Below are 21,191 nucleotides of genomic sequence, written 5' to 3'. Positions count from 1 at the left end.
GTTTTATTTTAAAAGTAGGTCGTATTCTTGAAAAAAGTAGATATTCTGCAATCCTGATAGGAATCAAAGAAACTGGATAAGGGATAAATAACTAGAAACCAAAAGTGCAATTCGAAAGAACCAAAGTTACTGAAACCATGTTTTTAAAACTTGCTGAAGCAAAAAAACAAACAAAAATTAAGGTAGGTTTAAAAACGGGGAGCAAAAAAAAAAAACCCCAGTTAACCATTCAGGGATTTTATCTGAGCATCCTACAGCTGAGCAGTGAGGCGAGGCCTGAGCAAGCACAGAGCACCTGCTGGGGACTAAATGAAGAGTACAGGAACCGCGTAAGGCTGCCGAGCGCCTGGGACCGAGCGGGGCTCAGGGGGCAGCAGCCTGCATGGGGACCCCTCCCAGCTCCACCCGTCACTGGGAATGGGTCTCAGCTCTGCTCCTGCCAGCTGTGCTTCAGTTAGGACTTGTGGACATGGACTCAACACAGGTGCTTCTGGCCTGTAGAGACCACATCATGGAAAAGTTTATCCATCTGCAACAGCTAAAGGCTGGTATTTACTGGTAGGAGCTGCTGGGCCTCCTGGGAGCCTAGGAACAAAGCCACTGTGTTCTCAACAGCAGACTAGAGAAGTACTATTCTGCCCTATTTCCTGACACTTGGAATTCGGGGCAAGATCAGAATAGTTTGTGGTGTTTCTATTGATTTTTTTTCTTAAATTCCTACAGCAAAGCAAAGGGATTTGCTTTCCACCTCCAAGTCTAGCTGAAATAAATTAAAAGTTTTCACTTTGGTGTAAAAGTTACAATAAAAACTTAGCCTGGGCACCTGGCTGGCTCAGTTAGTAGAGCATGTGATTCTTCACGTTGGGGTTACAAGTTCAAGCCCCACATTAGGTGTAGAGCTTACTTAAAAAAAAAAAAAAAGCCAGGGGGTGGGGATGTGTCTGACTGACTTAGTGAGGTAGGCATCGGACTCAAACTCAGCTCAGGTCAGTTCAAGCCCTGCACTGGGCTCCACTCACTGCCTGAGGCCTAACTGAAAACAAAACAAAACACGCAAAACTTCCTAACCGACCTGGATGGAATACTGAATGACAGGAGACCATACTGTAGGGTTAAAGTATGAACATTACAGATCTACTACTGAAAGCCATTTTGGTGTAAGCACTTCATTTATAGAGTACTCTGAAGTTAGGTTGGTAACCTTATTTCTAAACCTGTCAGTAATGACCAGAGCAATGGATTACATGGTAGAGGCTATGGGGCAGGCAGGGAGGGGGGTTCTGTGAGTGAACCTGCGTAGTTAGTCCGTACACATTCGACCCTCCCACACCGACGATCTTCATATACTGTGACGAAGCGTTTTTGTAATTACACATGAGATCTCCTAATACTGTAAAAACATACTGAGTAAAGATCAGTACCATATGAAATTCATTTGAAAAGAGGGTGTTTTGAGAGACTTCATTAGAATTATAGTGGAAAAGTATAGTTCAAGCACTACTACAGATTCATAATAATTTTTTAAAATAAGGTAAAAGTGTCCAGCCTCTTAAACTAGGAAAAAAGCATTCATAGACAGTAAAGAAATGGTTTTCATGAACCCTAAAAGTTAAATAATAAAATCAGATGGAAACTAATGATTAGATTTGCTCATTCTTGAACCAGTGTTTTCCTGCTTGTAGGACTGCTGAAATAAAATACCATCCTACATACAATTCTGTTATCTGTGCACGTACTTTAGAAATAACATTGTTTTACTATTAGTGTTTATTTTCTCTTAACTTGTTCCTGTCACCCAGTTAGCTGAAATCTAACTAAATTCTTTGAAGTCACTTCTCTTTTCCTGAGACAAGATGAAGGAGAGCACAGGTAGGGCTGGGTCTCCTCGGTCTCCATTGCTAATGTGACCTTTCAACTGCTCTGAAAGTGGGCAAGGGGAGGGACCTGCCTCGGGGTCACTGCCACATTAACTCCGGTAAGGACAGAAATAACACCATTGCAAGGGACTGATTGCTAGGATTCCTCGGCTTCTCTCTGCCAAACACAAGAGGGCTACAGGCTGGGGCCAGATGCATCCCAGACGTGGAGTGAAAGGTGGTTTTGTAGTGTGTCCCCCACGTGGAGGAGAGCTAGGTTGGATGACTGGCTGGTTGGTTTCCCTTGAGTCAGAACAGTACGTCAATGTAAACATCCATCCAGCTTTCTGGGGGATAGAATTTCTGATTCTGTGTAATTACTTAATGGATATGACATAATGAAATATTCTCAAAAGAAATTTAACTGAATCTGACCCCCCCCCCATAACAGCCACTAACAACAAAAGTCCACCATTAAAATTGCAAAGGATATCGCAAATGACCAGGAACTTGTAACAACTTCATGGCTGAGGTGACTTATTCTGCAGCAGAGCTGCCTTCCGGGGAAGTGTACACACCTTGGTTCATATGCTCCGATGGGAATAGCTGCAAGGTCAAAAGGTCCAAACCTTTTTCCTATCTCTTCGAAGGCAGGGCAATAGCCAGTGTCTCCTGCGAAAAAAAATCGGCTCCAAGGCCCCAAGACAGACCAGCTGCCCCACAGAACCTTGTTGTCATCCACAAGAGTCCTTTTGCACCAGTGCTGGGAAGGCGTAAAGACAAAGGTGACCTTATCGTGTCCCGGGACACAATTCTCCTCCCACCAGTCCAGCTCGATCACATTCTCACAGCCACACTTCTGCATCCAGTCGAGGAGACCCAAAGGCACAAACCATCGCAACTCCTGACCGAATCGCTCGTTCAGAGAGACCACAGAATGGTAGTCCAGATGGTCATAGTGGTTGTGACTGATAAGGACAGCATCTATCGGGGGGAGTTCACTTATGGTGCACGGGGGACGGCGGAAGCGCTTCGGACCCATGTGCTGCGACGGTGACGCACGGGAGCTGAAGACTGGGTCGGTGAGAAATACGAGCTCGTCCATTTCTACCATAACTGTCGCGTGTCCCAGCCACGTGACTCTCAGGCCGGCTTCCCGTACCCCAACTTCGTCAGGGTCATCGATAAAATACGGCCTCAGCACTGGGAGCTCTTTATCAAGTTCCTATGCATCGACAGAAATGGGGGAAAGCAGCTGTTAGAGCGGGGGATAAAGGGAATGTCACAACACATTTGGACTCCGATTAGAGAGAGAAGGGCTATTTGGGGAGAACTGACCTCATTCGATACATTTGCTATTTCTGCCTTTCGCATGAAAATGCAGACCTCTCTCTGAGTCTGACTCAGTGATCATGACAGTATCAGGTCGTCCTAGTCCCACATGCCGTAGACAAAGGGAAAATTACATGTGCAACTTTGAGCACCGCTGAATTAGTAAAAATTTTAGAAGCTCTTTTCTGTAAGTGCTCTAACCGTAGCCTAGCTGCAGTCACTCTGCCCCTTCATGTGCTGGTGTTTGCTGCTAAAAACGGTCTCAGAAACAGGTGGGCTCCTGCGTAGAGGGAAGAAAACTTACAGCCATTTACTGGTAGACCTTGTATCTCAGATATGAATCTGACCGAGCACACAGGACTCAAAGCAGAGCACTGGGCAAACCCCGTCACAGACGGCTCTCCCCATTCCTCAGCTTGAGATTTCCTCCTTCAAATCAAACCAAAGCAGAACATGGCCCCTGCCTATGAAAAGGTGATTGCTTTTGGGGGTAAACAGATGTAAAACTAACTACAACAAAACAGAAGTGCTACTTCTTTGCTTATTCTCTATTTTACCCTTGGAGAAGCTCTGTTTTGGGGTTACAGCCCTGGCTTTTCTAAAACCGTTTTCTAAGTTGTGCTCCACCTCTGTATCAAGGTCACTTACAGGAGACGCGTCATGAACCTGGCCGTGCGTGTATTGGAGGGGTGTCTTTAAGGCTCTGTGTATCTCCAGGCTCCTTCCCCACCTTCTCACTCACCCCAGAAACATTTCTCTCAATCCTCAGTATCAGGAAAAGCTCTTCACAGAGCGACTGGCTTTATTCATTTGATGGCCACTAGGAAAACTAACAGTTCATGCTTTCTCTCTTTGCACTAGGAAGTTGGGATAAAGCTACTTCCGGCACTGTGCAGGGCTTGACAGCCCATGTTTCTACACTAATCTAATTCTTGGCTTTACTTCTCTACACTAAGAGTCCTTCTGCTTTTCTCTGTTCATCTGTTTTTTTACTGCTATGTGGATTTTTGTAAGTTGCTGCAAATCAGTTTTTAAAAGTCTGGTATTGGATAATTATGTAAAATACAAGACACACTCCAGCCCAATAAGAAGGAATGAAGAGCCCAGACGCCCAAGGCATCACAGACACAGTAATTTGTGTGAGTTTCCTGAACAACTGATGAGAAGCTCATGATGCAGAGAAAAGGAAGGAGGTTATTTCAAGTAGAAAAAATGCCCAACCAAAGGCACAGAGCCAAACCCAAGAATGAACATTGGCATTTGGGGATGGGACAATCTATATAAAGGATGAGAATACAAAAGAAGCCTTGAATGCTATGGTCTACCCAGAGACAGGAAGCATCTTAGGGAAAAAAAAAAGGTCCCAATTTATGTTTAGAGAAAACATTTTGGAGTGCAAATGATGAACTGGAGTGTAGTCACAACAGCTGCCATAACAGATTAAGACTGAACAAAGGGGGCAGCAGGAAGGGAGGTGGAGGCAAGAGAGGGACAGTGGAGCGTTGGGGGGGTGGGGGGAGATGCTGGGGAAGGAAAGCTGAGGTCACAGAGATGGTCTGAATGAGAAAAGGGCCCTGAGAGGCGGAGAAGGAGCAGCAGAGGTGGAGGGCAATGAAAACGCCCGTTAAGCCACCCCATGTGAAAAAGGAGTAGAGCTGTACCTACACATCACTGTTGTAGGGACCACGTCAGGGGTGGCTGGCACACTGTGAGCACTCTACGAGTGTTCCGGAAGGGAAAGAAACCACAACCTGGACAATCAGGCACCAACTCTACACTTTTACCCATTTCCTTTCTATTGGTAGTCACCAATCTAGTTAAGATTCTAAATCCTATCCAGATACTTTAAAGTCTTCCTTGATTACTAAACTGTCTTCCTGTCAAACTCCATGCATACACAAGGCCACCTCAGAAACAGTCTCTGTTTAAGGGAGAGAGGTAACTCTCTCCCTTAACGGAGCATCTGCACAGGCTTTCTACTGGCTGCCAAAGCATGACTCCCCTCCTCAGCCCGGGAGGAAGCGTGCGGTGGACTCCCCCAGTCTTCCTCTCCAGCTGTGTCCCACCCAACTCCTGCAGGGCCCGGCCGTGTCCCACCGACACTGGGACCACTGCCCGCTCCCAGTCAGAACTTCAGAGGCCTGCACAATACTGACCCCATTCCTCAGGTTAAAATGCCTCCCCTCTGATCCCGCTCAGACCTTAATCTAATTACATACCCCTCACGGGGCCAACATCGAGTCTCCACCGACAGGGACAATCACTCCAACTACTCAACTTCCACCCCACTCTGTTCATGCACCATGAACAGACCCTGCCCAAACCCTGGCTGGATGTATACAGGACGTATCTCCCATCTTACTCAACCTGGAACTACCCACAGGGCCCAATGCACAGTGCACAGACCAACCCACCATGTGCTCAACAAAATCTGTTGGATAAATGAGTGGAAATTTTTCAAATTCATTCTCAAAGTTGGTAGTAGTTAGGGTTACTGAACAATAACAAATGTCACATGGTATACTTATCAACAATGAGGGAAGAGCGAGAGAAGTAATATAAACTGAGTACCTACCATGTATTAGGCTTCATACTAGGCACATCGTAGTGATGGTGATGACTTATCCAATATGTCAAGTACTTCAGTATGACACAAAATAACACTAACCAGAGCTACCGTTTATGGAGTGTTAGACACTGTACTAACTACTTCATGAAAAATGTTTAATTTAGTACCCACCATAATACTGCAGGTAGCTCCTGGTAACTAACTCTACAGAGGAGAAAACAAATAGTGATGGCAGTCATATGAGGTCAGCCAGCCGGCCTCCACACATACTACCTCCCACCACTGACTCCTAAGTACTTCCTCATTTAATACATACTAAAAAAAAAAAAAAAAAAAGGCCACAAGTACCAATCCCAGGATAAGAGCTGCATTACTAAGGATACAAGGAAGCTATTGGAGATGAAAGATAGGTACATTATCCTGACTGTGGTGATCATTTTGTGAGTATATAAACAAGTCAAAACTCATTCAATTGCATTTTTTCAATATGTGGAACTTGAATTATGTTATTAAAACCATTTTAAAAAACCTTAAGCAGCATCATGTTTAAATAGTGCATCAAAATGTCTATAATAAAATCCCTAGAAAACTACTGCATCTCTTTTTTCCTCTAGGTTTTTTTTTAATAAATTAAAAAAAATTTTATGCTTTTTTTTGGAGAGAGAAAGAGAGCAAGCATGAGCACACACAAGCAGGTGAGGGCCAGAGAGAGAGGGAGACTGCCGAACCACAAGATCATGAGCTGAGCCAAAGTCAGGTGCTTAACCAACTGAGCCACTCAGGCACTTTGCTCTAAGTTTTAAAAGCCATTTGAGGGGCACCTGGGTGGCTTAGTCTGTTGAGCGTCCAACTTCGGCTCAGGTCATGATCTCACAGTTCGTGGGTTTGAGCCCTGTGTTGGGCTCTGTGCTGACAGCTCAGAGCCTGGATCCTGCTTCTGACTCTCTGTCTTCTCTCTGCCCCGCCCCGCTCATGATCTCTCGCTCTGTCTCTCAAAAATACATAAATGTTTAAAAAAAAAAAAAAAAAGAAAAGCCATTTGAAGTTTATGATCTCCCAGAATCTGTTGTTGACTAAACCTTTAGCACGGCTCTGGCCGCCTCACCTGGCTCTCCAAACAAGCCAATCACCAAGGACCACAGACTATATGATCCTACTTATATGAAATGTCCACAATAGGCAAGTCCGTAGAGACAAAAGATAGATGTGCAATTTCCAGGGGATGCAGGAGGGCAAGAGAACTGGGGGCTGATGACTAAGGACATGAGGTTTCTTTTTGGGGTAATGAAAATGAATTAGATGTGGGAATGAACAGTTGCACAACTCCGAATGTACTGAAAACCACTGAACTGTACATTTAAAACAGGTCAGCTGTAGAGTACATGCATTCCAGCTCAACAAAGCTGTTTAAAAAAAAAAAAGGCAAAGTACTGACAAGATCTCTGAATTCAGCAATCATATCACGTTTTTTTCCCCACACGCCATATGGTTTCTAAGCCCATCACAAAAAAGCATCTTAAAGAATCTGATCTCTAGCACTACTATCCCATAACAATCTACAACTGAGATTCAAAAAAGGAAAAAATAATTTTATCCTTTTTATCCTGATAAGAGTTTGTGTTTTTTCCATTTTTTTTTAAAGCAGGCTCCACACCCAACATGGGGCTTGAACTCATAACCCTGAGATCAAGAGTCACATGTTCTACTGACTGGTATGAGACAGCCAGGCACCCCCCCCACCCACCCCCACCCCCGATCATCAGAGTTTGAAAAAGCAGGTAGAGGGGCACTTGGTTGGCTCAGTTTGTAGGGCATGTGACTACCAATTTCAGGGTTTTAAGTTTGAGCCCTATGTTGTGTATAGAGATTACTTTATTTATTTTTATAAGATTTTATTAAAGTTTAAAAAAACAAAAGCAGGTAGACAGGGGTAGGGAAATTCTTATTTGAAGAAGCCAAGTACTCACTTGGCATTTTCTTTATTAGATCAGGACTGTTCCTGGCTGGTCTTCCTTTGTTTAAAGCTACAGATGGAGGGGCGCCTGGGTGGCTCAGTTGGTTGAGCATCCAACTTCAACTCAGGTCATGATCTCGTGGTTTATGTGTTCGAGCCCCGGGTTGAGCTGTGTGCTGAAGGCTCAAAGCCTGGAGCCTGCTTCAGATTCTGTCTCCCTCTCTCTCTGCCCCTCCCTCTCTCTCAAAAATAAACATTAAAAAAACGTTTTTAAGCTGCAAATGGGGAAATCCCTAGGCCCATGATTAACCAGGACACTAGTTAATATTTACTTTTCTTTGGGAAAGGGAAAAATCCTAACATCCACTGAACCACTAGTCTTTGCCATAATGGGCTGTGTCGTCTATTTCTATGAAGGAGATGTCGCTTCCATTTTACAGGTACCCAGACTAAGGCGAGGGGTCACTAAGAAAGCGGCCCAGGGCGCGCAGCAAGCACGTGCAGGCTCACTCAGGCGTGGAATGGAGGTCTTCCAGGCTCTACAGACCCTATCTTTTCATTAAACTGGAACTTCTTCCATGGCATAGCTTTTACTCATTAACTGTAAAACAATAAAACCCATCTTCTTATTAATATAATTACTTTAAGAATATATGTGCACATGAGAGATTTGATGCAAATCTGCTACAATCAGGTTTTCTTTTTTTTTTTAAATCACATTGAAAAACTTCAGTTAAGCCTTTTCTTCCAAGTTAAAGTATATTTTTGCTGAGGAAACTCACAGCTATGCTTTGCAATTCCGATTTTAAGTAAAAACTGTTTTTTCACATTTTTGACATTTAATGCTATCATGTTAACACTGAACAGAGAGGGAGGTTACCAAAATACCTCCCATTAATTATGAATGGTGAAGTTTTATATTTTTGCCATGCTATGCATATTAGGAGTACTAAATCCATCAGAATGGCTTACTATTTTTAAACTTCTCCTTGATTATACAAGAAAATACCCTTCATAAAATGTTTGGAAAATCCAGTAAAATATAAAGAAGAGTAAACATTCATACATCAGTCTGCAGAGATTATATCCACTGTTAACATTTTGCTATCTTTTGACACAGTCCTATTTCTATGCCTAGTTAAGATCTTAAGGTATTTTTCTTTCTTTTTTTAAAGAACTTCATATTTTGGCATTTTCACCCACCTCTTAAAACTGTGAAACACATACTGAAGTATTTAAAAGTGAAACAAATTATTGTCAGGAAATGTCAGAATGTTAAAAAAAAAAAAAAGATGAAAAACAGGAAAAGTACAAAGAAAACTACAGAAGACTGATCTAGGTGATCCAAACCCTAATTAATAGAGCTGAAAGAAACAAACTTTGACATCTGAAGGGGCCCATGAGGCATCAAGCATGATCCATAAATAAAACACAACTTGGAAATTTCAGAATAGAGATGATCTTCAAAGTTTCTACAGGGGAAATACAGGGCATACAAAGGTTCAAGAATGGCTCTGAACGTCTCTACAGCAATACTCAAAAGAACATCATGGAGGTAATACTTTGAAATTCTGAGAGAAAAAGGTTTCCTTACAAAATTCAATACCCACACTACCAGTAAGAATGGAACAAAACACGCTCTGGTCCAAGAATGGTTACCTCCTCCGGGCCATCTGAAATCCACACCTATTTTTAGAACAATTCCTCCCCAAGAACTGAGGGCTGACCCAACAGCTCCTGTACAATGAAAGAGGGACCACACAGAGACAGAGCGGGAGATATATCATGAAGTGAACTCCCACCCGGCCACTGTGAACTGCGGTGGGAGGGATGGATGGCACTGAAGGATGGGAGCATGGGACACAGGGAAGAAAAAAAAAAAAAAACAGGTTGGAAAGGCCAACTAGAACTTAAAGGAGTCAGTCCCTCACTACTCTCGCCAAATGGTGGGTGAATACCGGAACATTCTGGGTCCAAGGGGCTAGTGAGCACCCCGATTTGCATTTGCCCTCCACCTTGACAGCACAGTTGGGAACAGCTTTCAAGATATACTACAAAGCTGTAGCACTCAAAACAGCACAGCACTGGCATTAAAACAGACACACAGAACAAGAGAACCGAATAGTAGAGGCGAGAAATAAACCCACACTTATACAATCAATTAATGTATGACAAAGGAGACAAGAATATACAACGGGGAAAAGAAGGTCTCTTCAACAAATGGTGCTGGGAAAACTGGACAGGTACATGCAAAAGAAAAACTGGACCACTTTCTTCTGCCAGACACAAAAATAAATTCAAAATGGAGTTAAAACCTAAATGGGAGACCTGAAATCCTAAAACTCCCAGAAGAAAACATAGGCAGTAATCTCTTGGACATATGTCTTAGCAACATTTTTCTAAATGTGTCTCCTCAGGCAAGGGTAAGAAAAGTAAAAATAAACTACTGGGACTAAACCAAAATAAAAAGTTTTGCATAGTCAAGGAAACCATCATCAAAATGAAAAGGCAACCTATTGAATGGGAAAAGGTATTTGCAAATGATGTATCTGATAAAGTGTTAATATCCAAAATATATAATACAGCTCAATACCAAGAAAGCAAATAATCCAGTTAAAAAATGGGCAGAAAAACTGAATAGACATTTTCCAAAGACATACAGATGCCAGAAGACACATGAAAAGATGCTCAACATCACTAATCAGGGAAATGCAAATCAAATCACCTCACACCTGTGAGAATGGCTAAAATGAAAAAGACAAGAAATAACAAGAAGCACCTGGCTGGCTCAGTCGGAGGAGTATGTGACTCTTGATCTCTAGGTTGTGGGTTCGAGCCCCACACTGTAGAGGGAAGGGAAAGGAAAGGAAAAATAACAAATATTGGCAAAGATTTGGAAAAAAGAGAACTCTCATACACTGTTGGTGGCAATGTAAATTGGTGCAGCCACTGTGGAAAACAGTGTGTATTCCACACTGCTTAAAAAAATAGAAATCTCATCCAATCCAGTAGTACCACTATTGGGTATATACCCAAAGAAAATGAAAACATGAATTTGTAAATATACATGCACCCCTATATTTACTGCAGCATTATTTACAATAGCCAAGAAATGGAAGCAATCTAAGTGTCTGTCGATAAATGGGCAACAAAAATGTAGAATATAGATATATATTCATAATGGATAATTAATCAGCCTTAAAAAAGAATGAGATCTTGCCGTTTACAACAACATGATAAACGCAGAGAGTATTATGTTAAGTAAAGTAAGTGAAAGCCATATATCACATGATTTCTTTATAGGTAGAATCTAAACAACAAATGAATAAACAAACAAAAAGCAGTAACAGACCCATAAATAGAACAAACTGATGGTTTCCAGAGGGGAGAGGGTTGGGAAAATGGGAGATTCAGGCTTCCAGTTATGGAATGATTAAGTCATAGGAACAAAAGGTACAAGGTAAGGTGCTCTGGTCAGTGATACGGTAACAGCATTGTACACGGACAGATGGCAGCTGCACTTGCGGTGAGCACAGCCTAATATGCGGAGCTGTCCAATCACTGAATTGCATACCTGGAACTAACAAACATTGTGTGTCAACTACAATTTAAAAAATGGCAAAAAAAAATTATAATAAAGATAGTTCAGACATTCAAGTTCTGAAAAACCTTACTTTCCATGCACTCTTTTCTCAGGAAGCTGATTAAGAATGTGCTCCACCAGGGGTGCCTGGGTGGCTCAGCTGGCTAAGCTCCAACTTCATTCAGCTCAGGTGGTGATCTCACGGTTTCTCAGGTGGAGCCCCGCATGGGGCTTTCTGCTATCAGCACAGAGCCTGCTTCAAATCCTCTGTCTCCCTCCCTCTCTGCCCCTTCCCGGCCCGTGCACTCTCGGTCTCAAAAATAAACAAACATTAAAAAAAAAAAAGGGAATGTGCTCCACCAAAATGAGAACGTGTCCAAGAAAGAGGAACGAGTGGGGTGCAGGAGACAGAGCCAGCACTGAAGCAGCAGTGGGGCCCAGGATGGTGGTGAAGGAGGCTCCAGAGTGGAAGCCTGCAGGGAAAAGGGAGGGACATCAGCCCAGAGAGAATCCACTGCTAGAGACCAGCTCAACAGTCTCTCCTCAGGAAAGCTGTTGAGAAGGAATGAGAAGGAGGGAAATGATCGGTCATAAGTGCATACAAAGTTAAGCAGATGAAAAATGAGGCATCGCTAACCTTGGGGGGAAAGAGCATCTTAAGCAAGGAGACATGGCTATGGTGCATGACGTAGTTCATCACAGCGATCCAGTCACAGCAGTGTATAAAGGGCAAGGTCAAGTAGACCCGGGGGAGAGAGACGGGGAGGGGTACAGAGGGAGTCAAATCTGACACTAAACATGAAGGAACACAGAAACACTGCTTGGTCCCACATGTTAATATCTAAGTAGTGAAATTCATAGAGTCAAAAAGCGGAATGCTGGGTACCAGGGGCTGGGACAAGAGGGTAGTGTGCAGTTTCTATTGCCAGGCCTAAAGTTTCAGTTAAGCAGGATGAATAAACCCGAGACACTTGCTTGTTACAACCCTGTGCCTACAGCCAGCAGCAATGTTTTGCACGCTTAAAAATTTAAGAGGGTAGGAGTGCCTGGGGGCCTCAGTCAGTTGAGAATCTTCTCTTGGTTTTGGTTCAGGTCATGATCTCACAGTTCATGGGATTGAGCATCACATCAGGCTCTACGCTGACAGTACAGAGCCTGCTTGAAATTCTGTCCCTCCGCTGAGCTCTCTCAAAAAAACTGTTTTCCAAAAAAATTTTAGAGGGTAGATCTTGTGTTAAGTGTTCTTACTACAATTAAGTTTGAAGACAAAGATGACGATAAATTCCCAAGAAAACAACATAAAGGTCTGTAAGCTGTTGCCTCCAGAGGGTGACAGGGCTGGCTAGAGGACTGGTGTTTGTCTAGTAAGCCTTTCAGCACCATGGATTCTTAGGAACTCTGTATACATGTATTTTTCTAGACATGTATACATGTATAAAGATAAAAAAGCAACCTGTTAGCATACAATACCAGAAACAGAATTCACGTTTTTCATTTTTTCAAAGGGCACCACTCTATTCTTCCATATTTTACATCTAAAGGGTGTATTATATTTTCAAAATACTTCCATGTGTCATGTGAACCTCAAAATAATCCCAGTGACCTAAACTGTTTTATCCTAACCTTATGGATTAAAAAAAAAAAAAGTGCCTTAAGAGACTGTGATAAAAATAAAGTCACACACTCAGTGAGGTATCCCGGACCAGAGCCCGGTTTCTAGTCTCCGGGTATCCCACTTTTCGTGCCGGTCCAGGATGCGTGTGCTCAGTTCCAGGTCTCTCTCACACTCCAATGTGACTGTCCCTTACTCATGGCTAGCGCAGTGACTGGTGAGGACAGCCTCCTCCAACTAGTGAATCTCAGGACGTTCTGCCTCCCTCCTCCTTTGAGATTCTCCAACCATCTCTCCCCCCACCCCCTGCCTGGACTACTGGGAACTACCATCAACAACAACCAAAGTCACTGGGCCTTCCAACAGCACAAAGCAGTGACAGGGTCTCAACCGCACGAAGCCCGTGAACTGACATGCTGCTAGTAAGGCCAGAAAAGGCAAATTTATCAGAAATGGTCCAAGTTAACTCAATTGTTTAGCTCTGTTAGTGGCCAATTTTCATTTTACTTAGACCTGTTTTACTTAATATTTTAATCATCTTCTAAAATATTTCATATGTATTACTTAAATCAATATGCTATAATGATATAAACTGCATAGTCACTATAACCCTATGTATATATTATCCTGTCTCCTTCCAAAAAAATAATTTGAAGTCTTGTTTCATTAAAGTTCAGTCCCTCCAATGTCTAACAAAAACAATTTCCAGAGATCTGATTAAATTCTGAATTGACCCAATGATCTGAAACAGGTGTTTGGGGCGATGGAAAATGCAGAAGTCCATCATATTTAAAAAGTTGGTAAAAGTTAGTAATTTGGGCAATGTAAAGGGATTAAATATACATTTGAAAATAACAGAAGTCAACATGCATTTGATCTAGTTCTTAGCTTTAAGTGGAGACGAGGGGGAAACAAGACACGTTTCTCTTGTAACGACGGCTGGCACCGGCGCTGCCCTTTTCTTCCTCACTGGACTGGTGTATGAAGCAGACTAGGCATCAGCTTTCAGACCACAAACACTTTCAAGGAAAACTGCCCAGGGTCCTTCTGAGGCTTTAGAAAAAGAGGGGCCAGCAGCCACCACCTGACTGTGATACCATCTGAAACCTGGAAATTCTTCCGGCTTTGGGTATTTTAAAGACTCTCAGTTTTAAATAAGAATAAACTCTGGCATAAAAAAAAAAATGGATGAATGGATAGAGAAGATGGGGTATATATACATCATGGAATGTCACTCCTCCATAAAAAAGAATGAGATCTTGCCATTTGTGATAACATGGAGCTCGAGGGCACGATGTTATGTGAAATAAGTTGGACAGAGAAAGACATGATTTCACCTCTGTATGCAATCTAAAACACACAACACGTGTTTAAAAAAGAAACAGACTCCTATACACAGAGAACAGATTGGCAGTTGCCAGAGGGGGTGTGTGCAGGGTACTGGGTGAAATGAGTGATGAGGACTGAGAGGTACAAACCTCCAGTTATAAAATAAATTAAGTCACAAAAATGAAAAGTACAACATAGTGAATACAGTCATTAACAATTTTTTAATTGAAAATATTTTTGTGTTTATTTTTGAGAAAGCAAGAGACAGACAGAAAAAGCATGACAGACAGAGCGAGCACGCATGAGCAGGGAAGGGCAGATAGAGAGGGAGACACAGAATCTGAAGCAGGCTCCAGGCTCTGAGTTGTCAGCACAGAGCCGGACAAGGGGTTTGAACTCACAGACCATAAGATCATGACCTGAGCTGAAGTTGGACACTTAACCAACTGAACCACCAGGTGGCCCTTGTAATAATTTTGTACTGTAAGAGAGGGTAACTACAGTTATCGCGGTGAAGACTAAAGTATGTAACTGTCAGATCATTGTGTTACACACCTCAAATTCATATTATATATCAACCATACTTCAATTTTAAAAATTTGCCTTAAAAAAGAAAGCTTACACTTCATCAAAGAATGTAGTTCCCACCTCCACCCTAATTCCCTTCTCTGCTTTGTTATTCTTCAAAGCACTAGTCATATTTTAATATAACATATTTTACCCATTTATTTACTATTTCTCTCTTCCATTAAACCCAAGGTCCAAAAATGCCATGGTGTCTTTCTACTTTGTTCAAGGGTCTCCCTCCACTACCTAGAACTGTGTGCCTGGCACACAGCTGGTGTTTAATAAATACTAACTAAACGAGGAGCGCCAGGGTGGCTCAGTCAGTTAAGCGCCCAACTTCGGCTCAGGTTATAATCTCACAGTACCTGGGTTCGAGCTCTGCATAGGGCTCTGTGCTGACAGCTCAGGGCCTGGAGCCTGCTTTGGATTCTGTGTCTCCCTCTGCCCCTCCCCCACTCATGCTCTGTCTCTCTCAAAAATAAACATTAAAAATATTTTTTAAATAAATAGTAACTAAATGAATGGCTAAGTGAATGAATGAGGAAGGGCTTGAGAGGGTCCGTGAACTCGCTGAAATTACAGTAAAAGGGAATGTGTTTATGTCCACATAAGGTCTACAGCTTTTGTCAGACATTCAAAGGGGACCAGGAATGAAGAGCTTCAACAGCACTAGCCTGGCAAGTTCTCATTCAACCCAGTTTCTAGAATCTCTCCTGTTCCTGAGAACGCAGATGTATTTCTGACTTTGTACGATCGCTCACTTCCCATGTGAAATGAAACAAATCTAAAATTACCACTGCTTACCTCTGCAGTTTTAGATGCTGTGGCTCAAAAAACAGGAGGAAATTTACCCGCAAACAGGTAGCCCCCCTGCCCTACCCCTCCTCTCTTCACAGCTCCCTTCCAAGCTTCATATGGGTTCTCCGGAAGCAAGAATCAAGTGGGAGGAGGCCTCTTGTTCCTCCCAACCTCAGAGCTGAAACACGTAATATGGTTTTATCTACTAATGCCCAGCCTCGTTCTAACAAGGTGTTAGAAAAGCATTATTCGTATTAATCAATCTGTTAACTACGATTAATACTGTGAATATTCCTTAGCATCAAAGTGTTGTCATTTTTTTAAATCCCATGTCCTTAAAAAAAAAAAAAAAGGCACAACAAAGGATCTACCACCACCACCAGCTGCCACTCCCCCGTCTTTCCCACCACAGATCAAGCCTTCTCTCCCTCTCTCTCTCCCCCCACCTCCTCCACTCCCTCCAGAGCCTGATAGGACAGAGGTCAGTATAAAAGAGAAGCCAAAGGAGACAGGTGGTACAGAGAGGCAAGAAAATAAGAAAAGAGAAAGGAGGGGACAAGAAATGGCTCCTAGACTTGGGAGCCACCCACTCCCTGCCAGAGGTAATCACACTGATCTAATAAACGGCATGCCAAACCTTAGTAAGTCTCATCCTAAAGGGGCTCCTGGATGGCTCAGTCAGTTAAGCCTCTGACTCCTGACCCCGATTCAGGTCATTATCTCAGAGTTTTTGAGTTTGGGCCCCACATCGGCTCTGTGCTGATAGCAGAGTCTGCTTAGGATTATCTCTCCCTCTCTCTGCCCCTCTCCTGAACATGTGTGCTCGCTCGCTCTCTCTCAAATAAACTTAAAAAAAAAAGTTTCTTCCTAGGTAAATATCATATATTTAAAGGTCAGTGACCTATTACCAACTTTTTACCGTCTGGAAAGGTTATTCCTTTTACGGCTTCAACAGTCTCCTCCAAGGATGAAAAGCCAACCAATTTCAGCAAGCACACCTCAGGTTACTACTTTATGGTACATGTCATGTACTTCCTCACCTCCATGACCTTGTTCATGCCATCATCCACCAGAAAACCACTGCCAAAATACTTTTTATCTTTCTAGGCCCAGCTCAAATATCAAATTGCCTCCTCTGAGAAGCCGTCTCCAGCTCCACTAGCTAGAATCCATTGCTTCCTTCCCTGTACTTCTTTATTATTGTCAAATTAGCTAACACAGAGTATACAGTGTGCTCTTAGCTTCGGGAGTAGATTCCCATTATTCATCGCTTACATACAACAGCCAGTGCTTATCCCAACAAGTGCCCTCCTCAATGCCCATCGCCCATTTTCCCCTCTTCCCCACCCCCATCAACCCAGTTTATGTTCTGTATTTAAGAGTCTCTTATGGTTTGCCTCCATCCTCTGTCACTTTTTTCTTCCCCTCCCCCATGATCTTCTGTTAAGTTACTCAAATTCCACATGTGAGTGAGCACATATGCTGTTTTTCTCTGACTTATTTCACTTAGAACAATACCCTCCAGTTCCATCCACGTTGTTGCAAATGGCAGGGTTTCGTTCTTTTTCATTGCTGAGTAGTATTCCACTCTATTATGTATGTATGTATGTGTACATCCTCTTTATCCGTTCATCCTGTACTTCTCAAGCACTCTATTCCTACCTCTTGCTGCCACCAGATCAGAAGTGGTTATTCAAATATGCACTGTTGCTAAATTATGAACTTGAAGGCACCTTATTCACTTTTTCTCCGCAGAACTTAACCCTATGACTTATGATATAAAAGGAGCTCAATTAACTAACTAGAGTGTCATGATACAATTCACAGCAAAATTAATAAGAGCCCCCCAGAAAAACCAAACGCTACCTCTTTGGAACAGGGGACACTGCTGTGATCCTTCTCCATTATCAGCCATCTGAGAACATTTGGAATAGAGAGATTTTTCCAGGTCGGCCAAGGGTTGACAAATCTGCCATCCTTTCCTTTCTTTGATTTAGTTACATCTTCTTCTAGTCTGTAATCCAGTTTGAAACTTTTCCTGGAAAACCTAGAAGAATCACTTCCTACAGAACTCCGGGCTGAATTCTGGCGTTTTCTTACTGCTTCTTTAGGATACTGGCTGCTTGTCACCAGGGATTGGTTGCTTTCATTTTCATCCATGTCCTTTTCAGAGCTAAAAAAAAAAAGGGGGGGGGGGGGGGGGGGGTGTAGGGAATATGGACTTTAACATAAAGGCTTAAAATAAGACTTATTACACAGCATCCATAGTATTTCTTAGCCAAAAGTTTTCTCAGACTTAAAGAACATTGTCTTTGTCAACTCAAGCTTTCTTCCTGCAAAATGCCACTTCTGAATCCAGAATTACTGCCTGCTAAATAGAAAAAAAAAATGTTTGCTTTACCTTTTCTTGCCAAACCACTTAGATATTCCATATCTGCTGTAATTCAAAACAATGTACTCCACCAGCCAGCATTTAAACACATGAAATTTTCCATTTCAATGATATCTTACAGAATTAAAGCACCTTTCTGAACGTGTAGTATTTTCATACCCAAATTTTAAAAATACTACTGTTAATAATACATAATGAGAAGGACTGCCTTAGTTCCTTGAGTATAATTCAGTGATTCCAGTGATTTACACAAAACTCCACTAGGCCTGCTCATTACTTTGGAGATCATCTGTTACCAATGCCCCTAAAAAAGCACATTGAATTCGAGGCCCAGGAAACAATAGCATTAATGGAGAGATATTTCAATAATGTCTTTAAGTGGTTAACAATACAAATTTGAATTAACTCAGATTGAGAACTGCCAAAACAGTGTAATATATATATATATATATATATATATATATATATATATATATATCCTAGTTATGTGACCTTAGGTAAGTTTCCCACCCTCTCTGTGCCTCAATTTCCTCATTTATAAAACAGAGATAATAATACCACCATCTCTGAGGTTTACTGAGAGAGTTTAAAAAACTAATACAAGCAAAGCCCTTAGAAACATGATGGAACACGTATATAACAACGGTAACGCACACACATGCGTCGTAAAAGTTCAACAAACGCTAGCTGTTGCTACTGACCTTGTTATTCCCACCACCACCACCACTCCCCCCTAACTCAAGGAAGCAACATCCTTGACTTTGAACTATATAGGATTCCAGATACGTAAAAGTGATAATATGTTAAGAATATGCATTTAGGGGGGCCTGGGGGGCTCAGTCGGTTAGGCATCCGGCTCTTGATTTCAGCTTGGGTCATGATCTCACGTGAGTGAGGCGGAGCACGGATGGTGCAGAACCTGCTTGTAATCTTCTCTCCATCTCTCTCTGCCACTCCTCTGCTCACCTGCTCTCCGTCCCTCTCAAAATAAACATACATTAAAAAAAATTTTTTTTAATATGCATTTATTGGGGCATCTGGGTAGCTGAGTCAGTTAGGCATCCAACTCTTGATTTCGGCTCAGGTCATGGTGTCACAGTTCGTGCATCTGAGCCCCGCTCTGTGCGGACAGTGTGGAGCCTGCTTGGTATTCTTTTTCTCCCTCTCTCTGTCCCTCCCTCCCTCACGTACTTTTTCTCTCTCTCAAAATAAACAAACTTAAAAAAATATGCACATATCTGCCATGAATTTAATTTTTTTCCTATTCTACAAAGCAAACATTTGCTTTTTGTCTAGTTTAAATGCAGTACAAACACATAATACCCTTCATAACCCTAAGAAAATATGCACAACAGAAAGCCAAGTATTTTTATGGCCACAATGATGTTTACACAGAAATACTGTCCAGGAGAGAAAGGGAAAGAACATAAATGCTAGCATGAATACGTACACTGAACTAAAACTTTTTTTTCCAAACCATCAACAGTAAAATAGTCTATGGCCTGGAGGATAACAGGTGTTAAGAAAAGAAACCACAGCTGAAAAAGCTTTAGGAGACACACTGTTCTCAGCCGCCGCTGACTGCAGCCGAGCCCAGCAGCCAGGAGAGCCTCACCAGCTGTAGATCTGGGGCAAACAACCACCCCTCTAGTCCTCGATATTGTCACCTGTAAAATACCCACTTATCTCATGGGGGTTCAAAGGATGAAGTCATATAAAGGGGCCGCCACTCACCAAATGCTAATTCTTTTTTCTCTAATCCTGCTAACTGGCCATATATCTAAATTCTTCATATTCCATCCGAAAGCAAAGAATCTGGGTGAGTTATCTCAGTTCCTCTCAAAGAAGTGCCCCACCTTCTTTGTTATAATTAAGTTCAGGCCCAGGACTGTACAAAGGGCAGGAACAAAGACCATCTACTTGAACCCCACTACATTTAGCAGATGCAAACACGCCAAGTCGAGAGACTTTTAAGTTATTTCCTGACAGAGTAGTACGTCTAAGAGATGGCAGAGCTGACCTGACGCTACCTACCCTTTGTGATGAAAAACAGCTTATCAGATATGTGCATGGAAGTATTTGTATTTATACATACATGTATATACACACACACAAATACATACATAATACTGCTACCAACTACATAATACATTTTTGGCTCATTATTTTTTTAAATGTTTATTTATTTTTGAGATACCGAGCACAAACAGGGGAGGGACAGAAGAAGAGGGAGCAGAACCTGAAGCAGGCTCCAGCTCTGAGCTGTCAGCACAGAGCCCAAAGCAGGGCTTGAACTCACAAACCATGAGATCATGACCTCAGCCAAAGTCAGAAACTTAAGTGACTTAGCCAACCAGGCACCCAATTTTGGCTCACTGTTTTGAACTATTAGAGGATAAGAAAGGAGAAATGGGCCCTCTGACTCAAGAACCACAAAAGCGAAGCCAAAATAGGGTTTTGAGACAACATCCAGCCATCCAATGTGGCTGGGACATAAGAAGTAAGAAGGCTTGTGAGAGGCAACGGTAAAGGCGTGAAGGATGTTAGATCTGGGGCCTGGCCTGAGACGTTAGGAGGTCTGTCTACACTGTAGGCAATGGAGAAAAACTGAGGGAGGGACGCCTGGCTGGCTCAGTCAGTGAAGCATCTGACTCTTGGTTTCAGTTCAGGTCATGATCTCACGATTTGTAGGATTGAACCCCACGTCAGGCTCTGTGCTAACAGTGTGGAGGCTGCTTGGGAGTCTTTCTCTCCTTTCTCTCTCTCTCTCTGCCTCTACCCTGCTTGCTCTCTCTCTCTCTCTCTCTCTAAATAAATAAACTTTAAAAGAAGGAGGAAAAAGAAAAATTGAAGGAACTTATAAAGGAGATAACTCATAGCAGGATAAAAACGAAAGGCTGTGGCCAAACACTGGAGCCAGGGAGATAAACTTGTGAGCAGGAAACAGGCAGCCCAGAAAACCCAGTAGAAGCGAAGCACAAAGCGCGCTTTTATGTGTTTGACACATTTCATTTAAATTAATGCTCCTAGCAAAATTTCAGGTAGGTAGGATTGTCAGGGCCACCAAGTTTTCTGTCTGCCTCAGGCAAGGATTATCACTCTCCAGAGAGAGAACCAGTAAACAAGATTTGCATCTAGAGGCTGGAGACTGCCATTTCCTGGTCAAAATAACTTTGGCGTCTGTCATGCTGGGCCAGAC

At 42.5% G+C, this 21,191-nt stretch overlaps 1 protein-coding gene across 4 annotated transcripts in view; it reads right to left on the bottom strand.

Moving 5' to 3' along the window:
- NAPEPLD (N-acyl phosphatidylethanolamine phospholipase D) overlaps window positions 1-21,191 on the bottom strand; it is a 43,959-nt gene that overhangs the window by 7,489 nt on the left and 15,279 nt on the right. For all 4 annotated transcript variants that reach the window (XM_029927807.1, XM_029927793.1, XM_029927799.1 and 1 more), the window contains exons 2-3: window positions 17,467-17,773; window positions 2,435-3,081 (exon numbers count right to left, since the gene is read on the bottom strand). In XM_029927807.1, the coding sequence (XP_029783667.1) occupies window positions 2,435-3,081; window positions 17,467-17,760 (941 nt within the window). In that variant the 5' untranslated portion in view covers window positions 17,761-17,773. The remainder of the gene's footprint in view (window positions 1-2,434; window positions 3,082-17,466; window positions 17,774-21,191) is intronic.

The sequence above is a fragment of the Suricata suricatta genome, chromosome 2, assembly GCF_006229205.1.
Source record: "Suricata suricatta isolate VVHF042 chromosome 2, meerkat_22Aug2017_6uvM2_HiC, whole genome shotgun sequence".
Taxonomy (NCBI): Eukaryota; Metazoa; Chordata; class Mammalia; order Carnivora; family Herpestidae; genus Suricata; species Suricata suricatta.
Note: the sequence above shows the minus strand (reverse complement) of the source record. Positions and strands in the feature narration are given on the sequence as shown.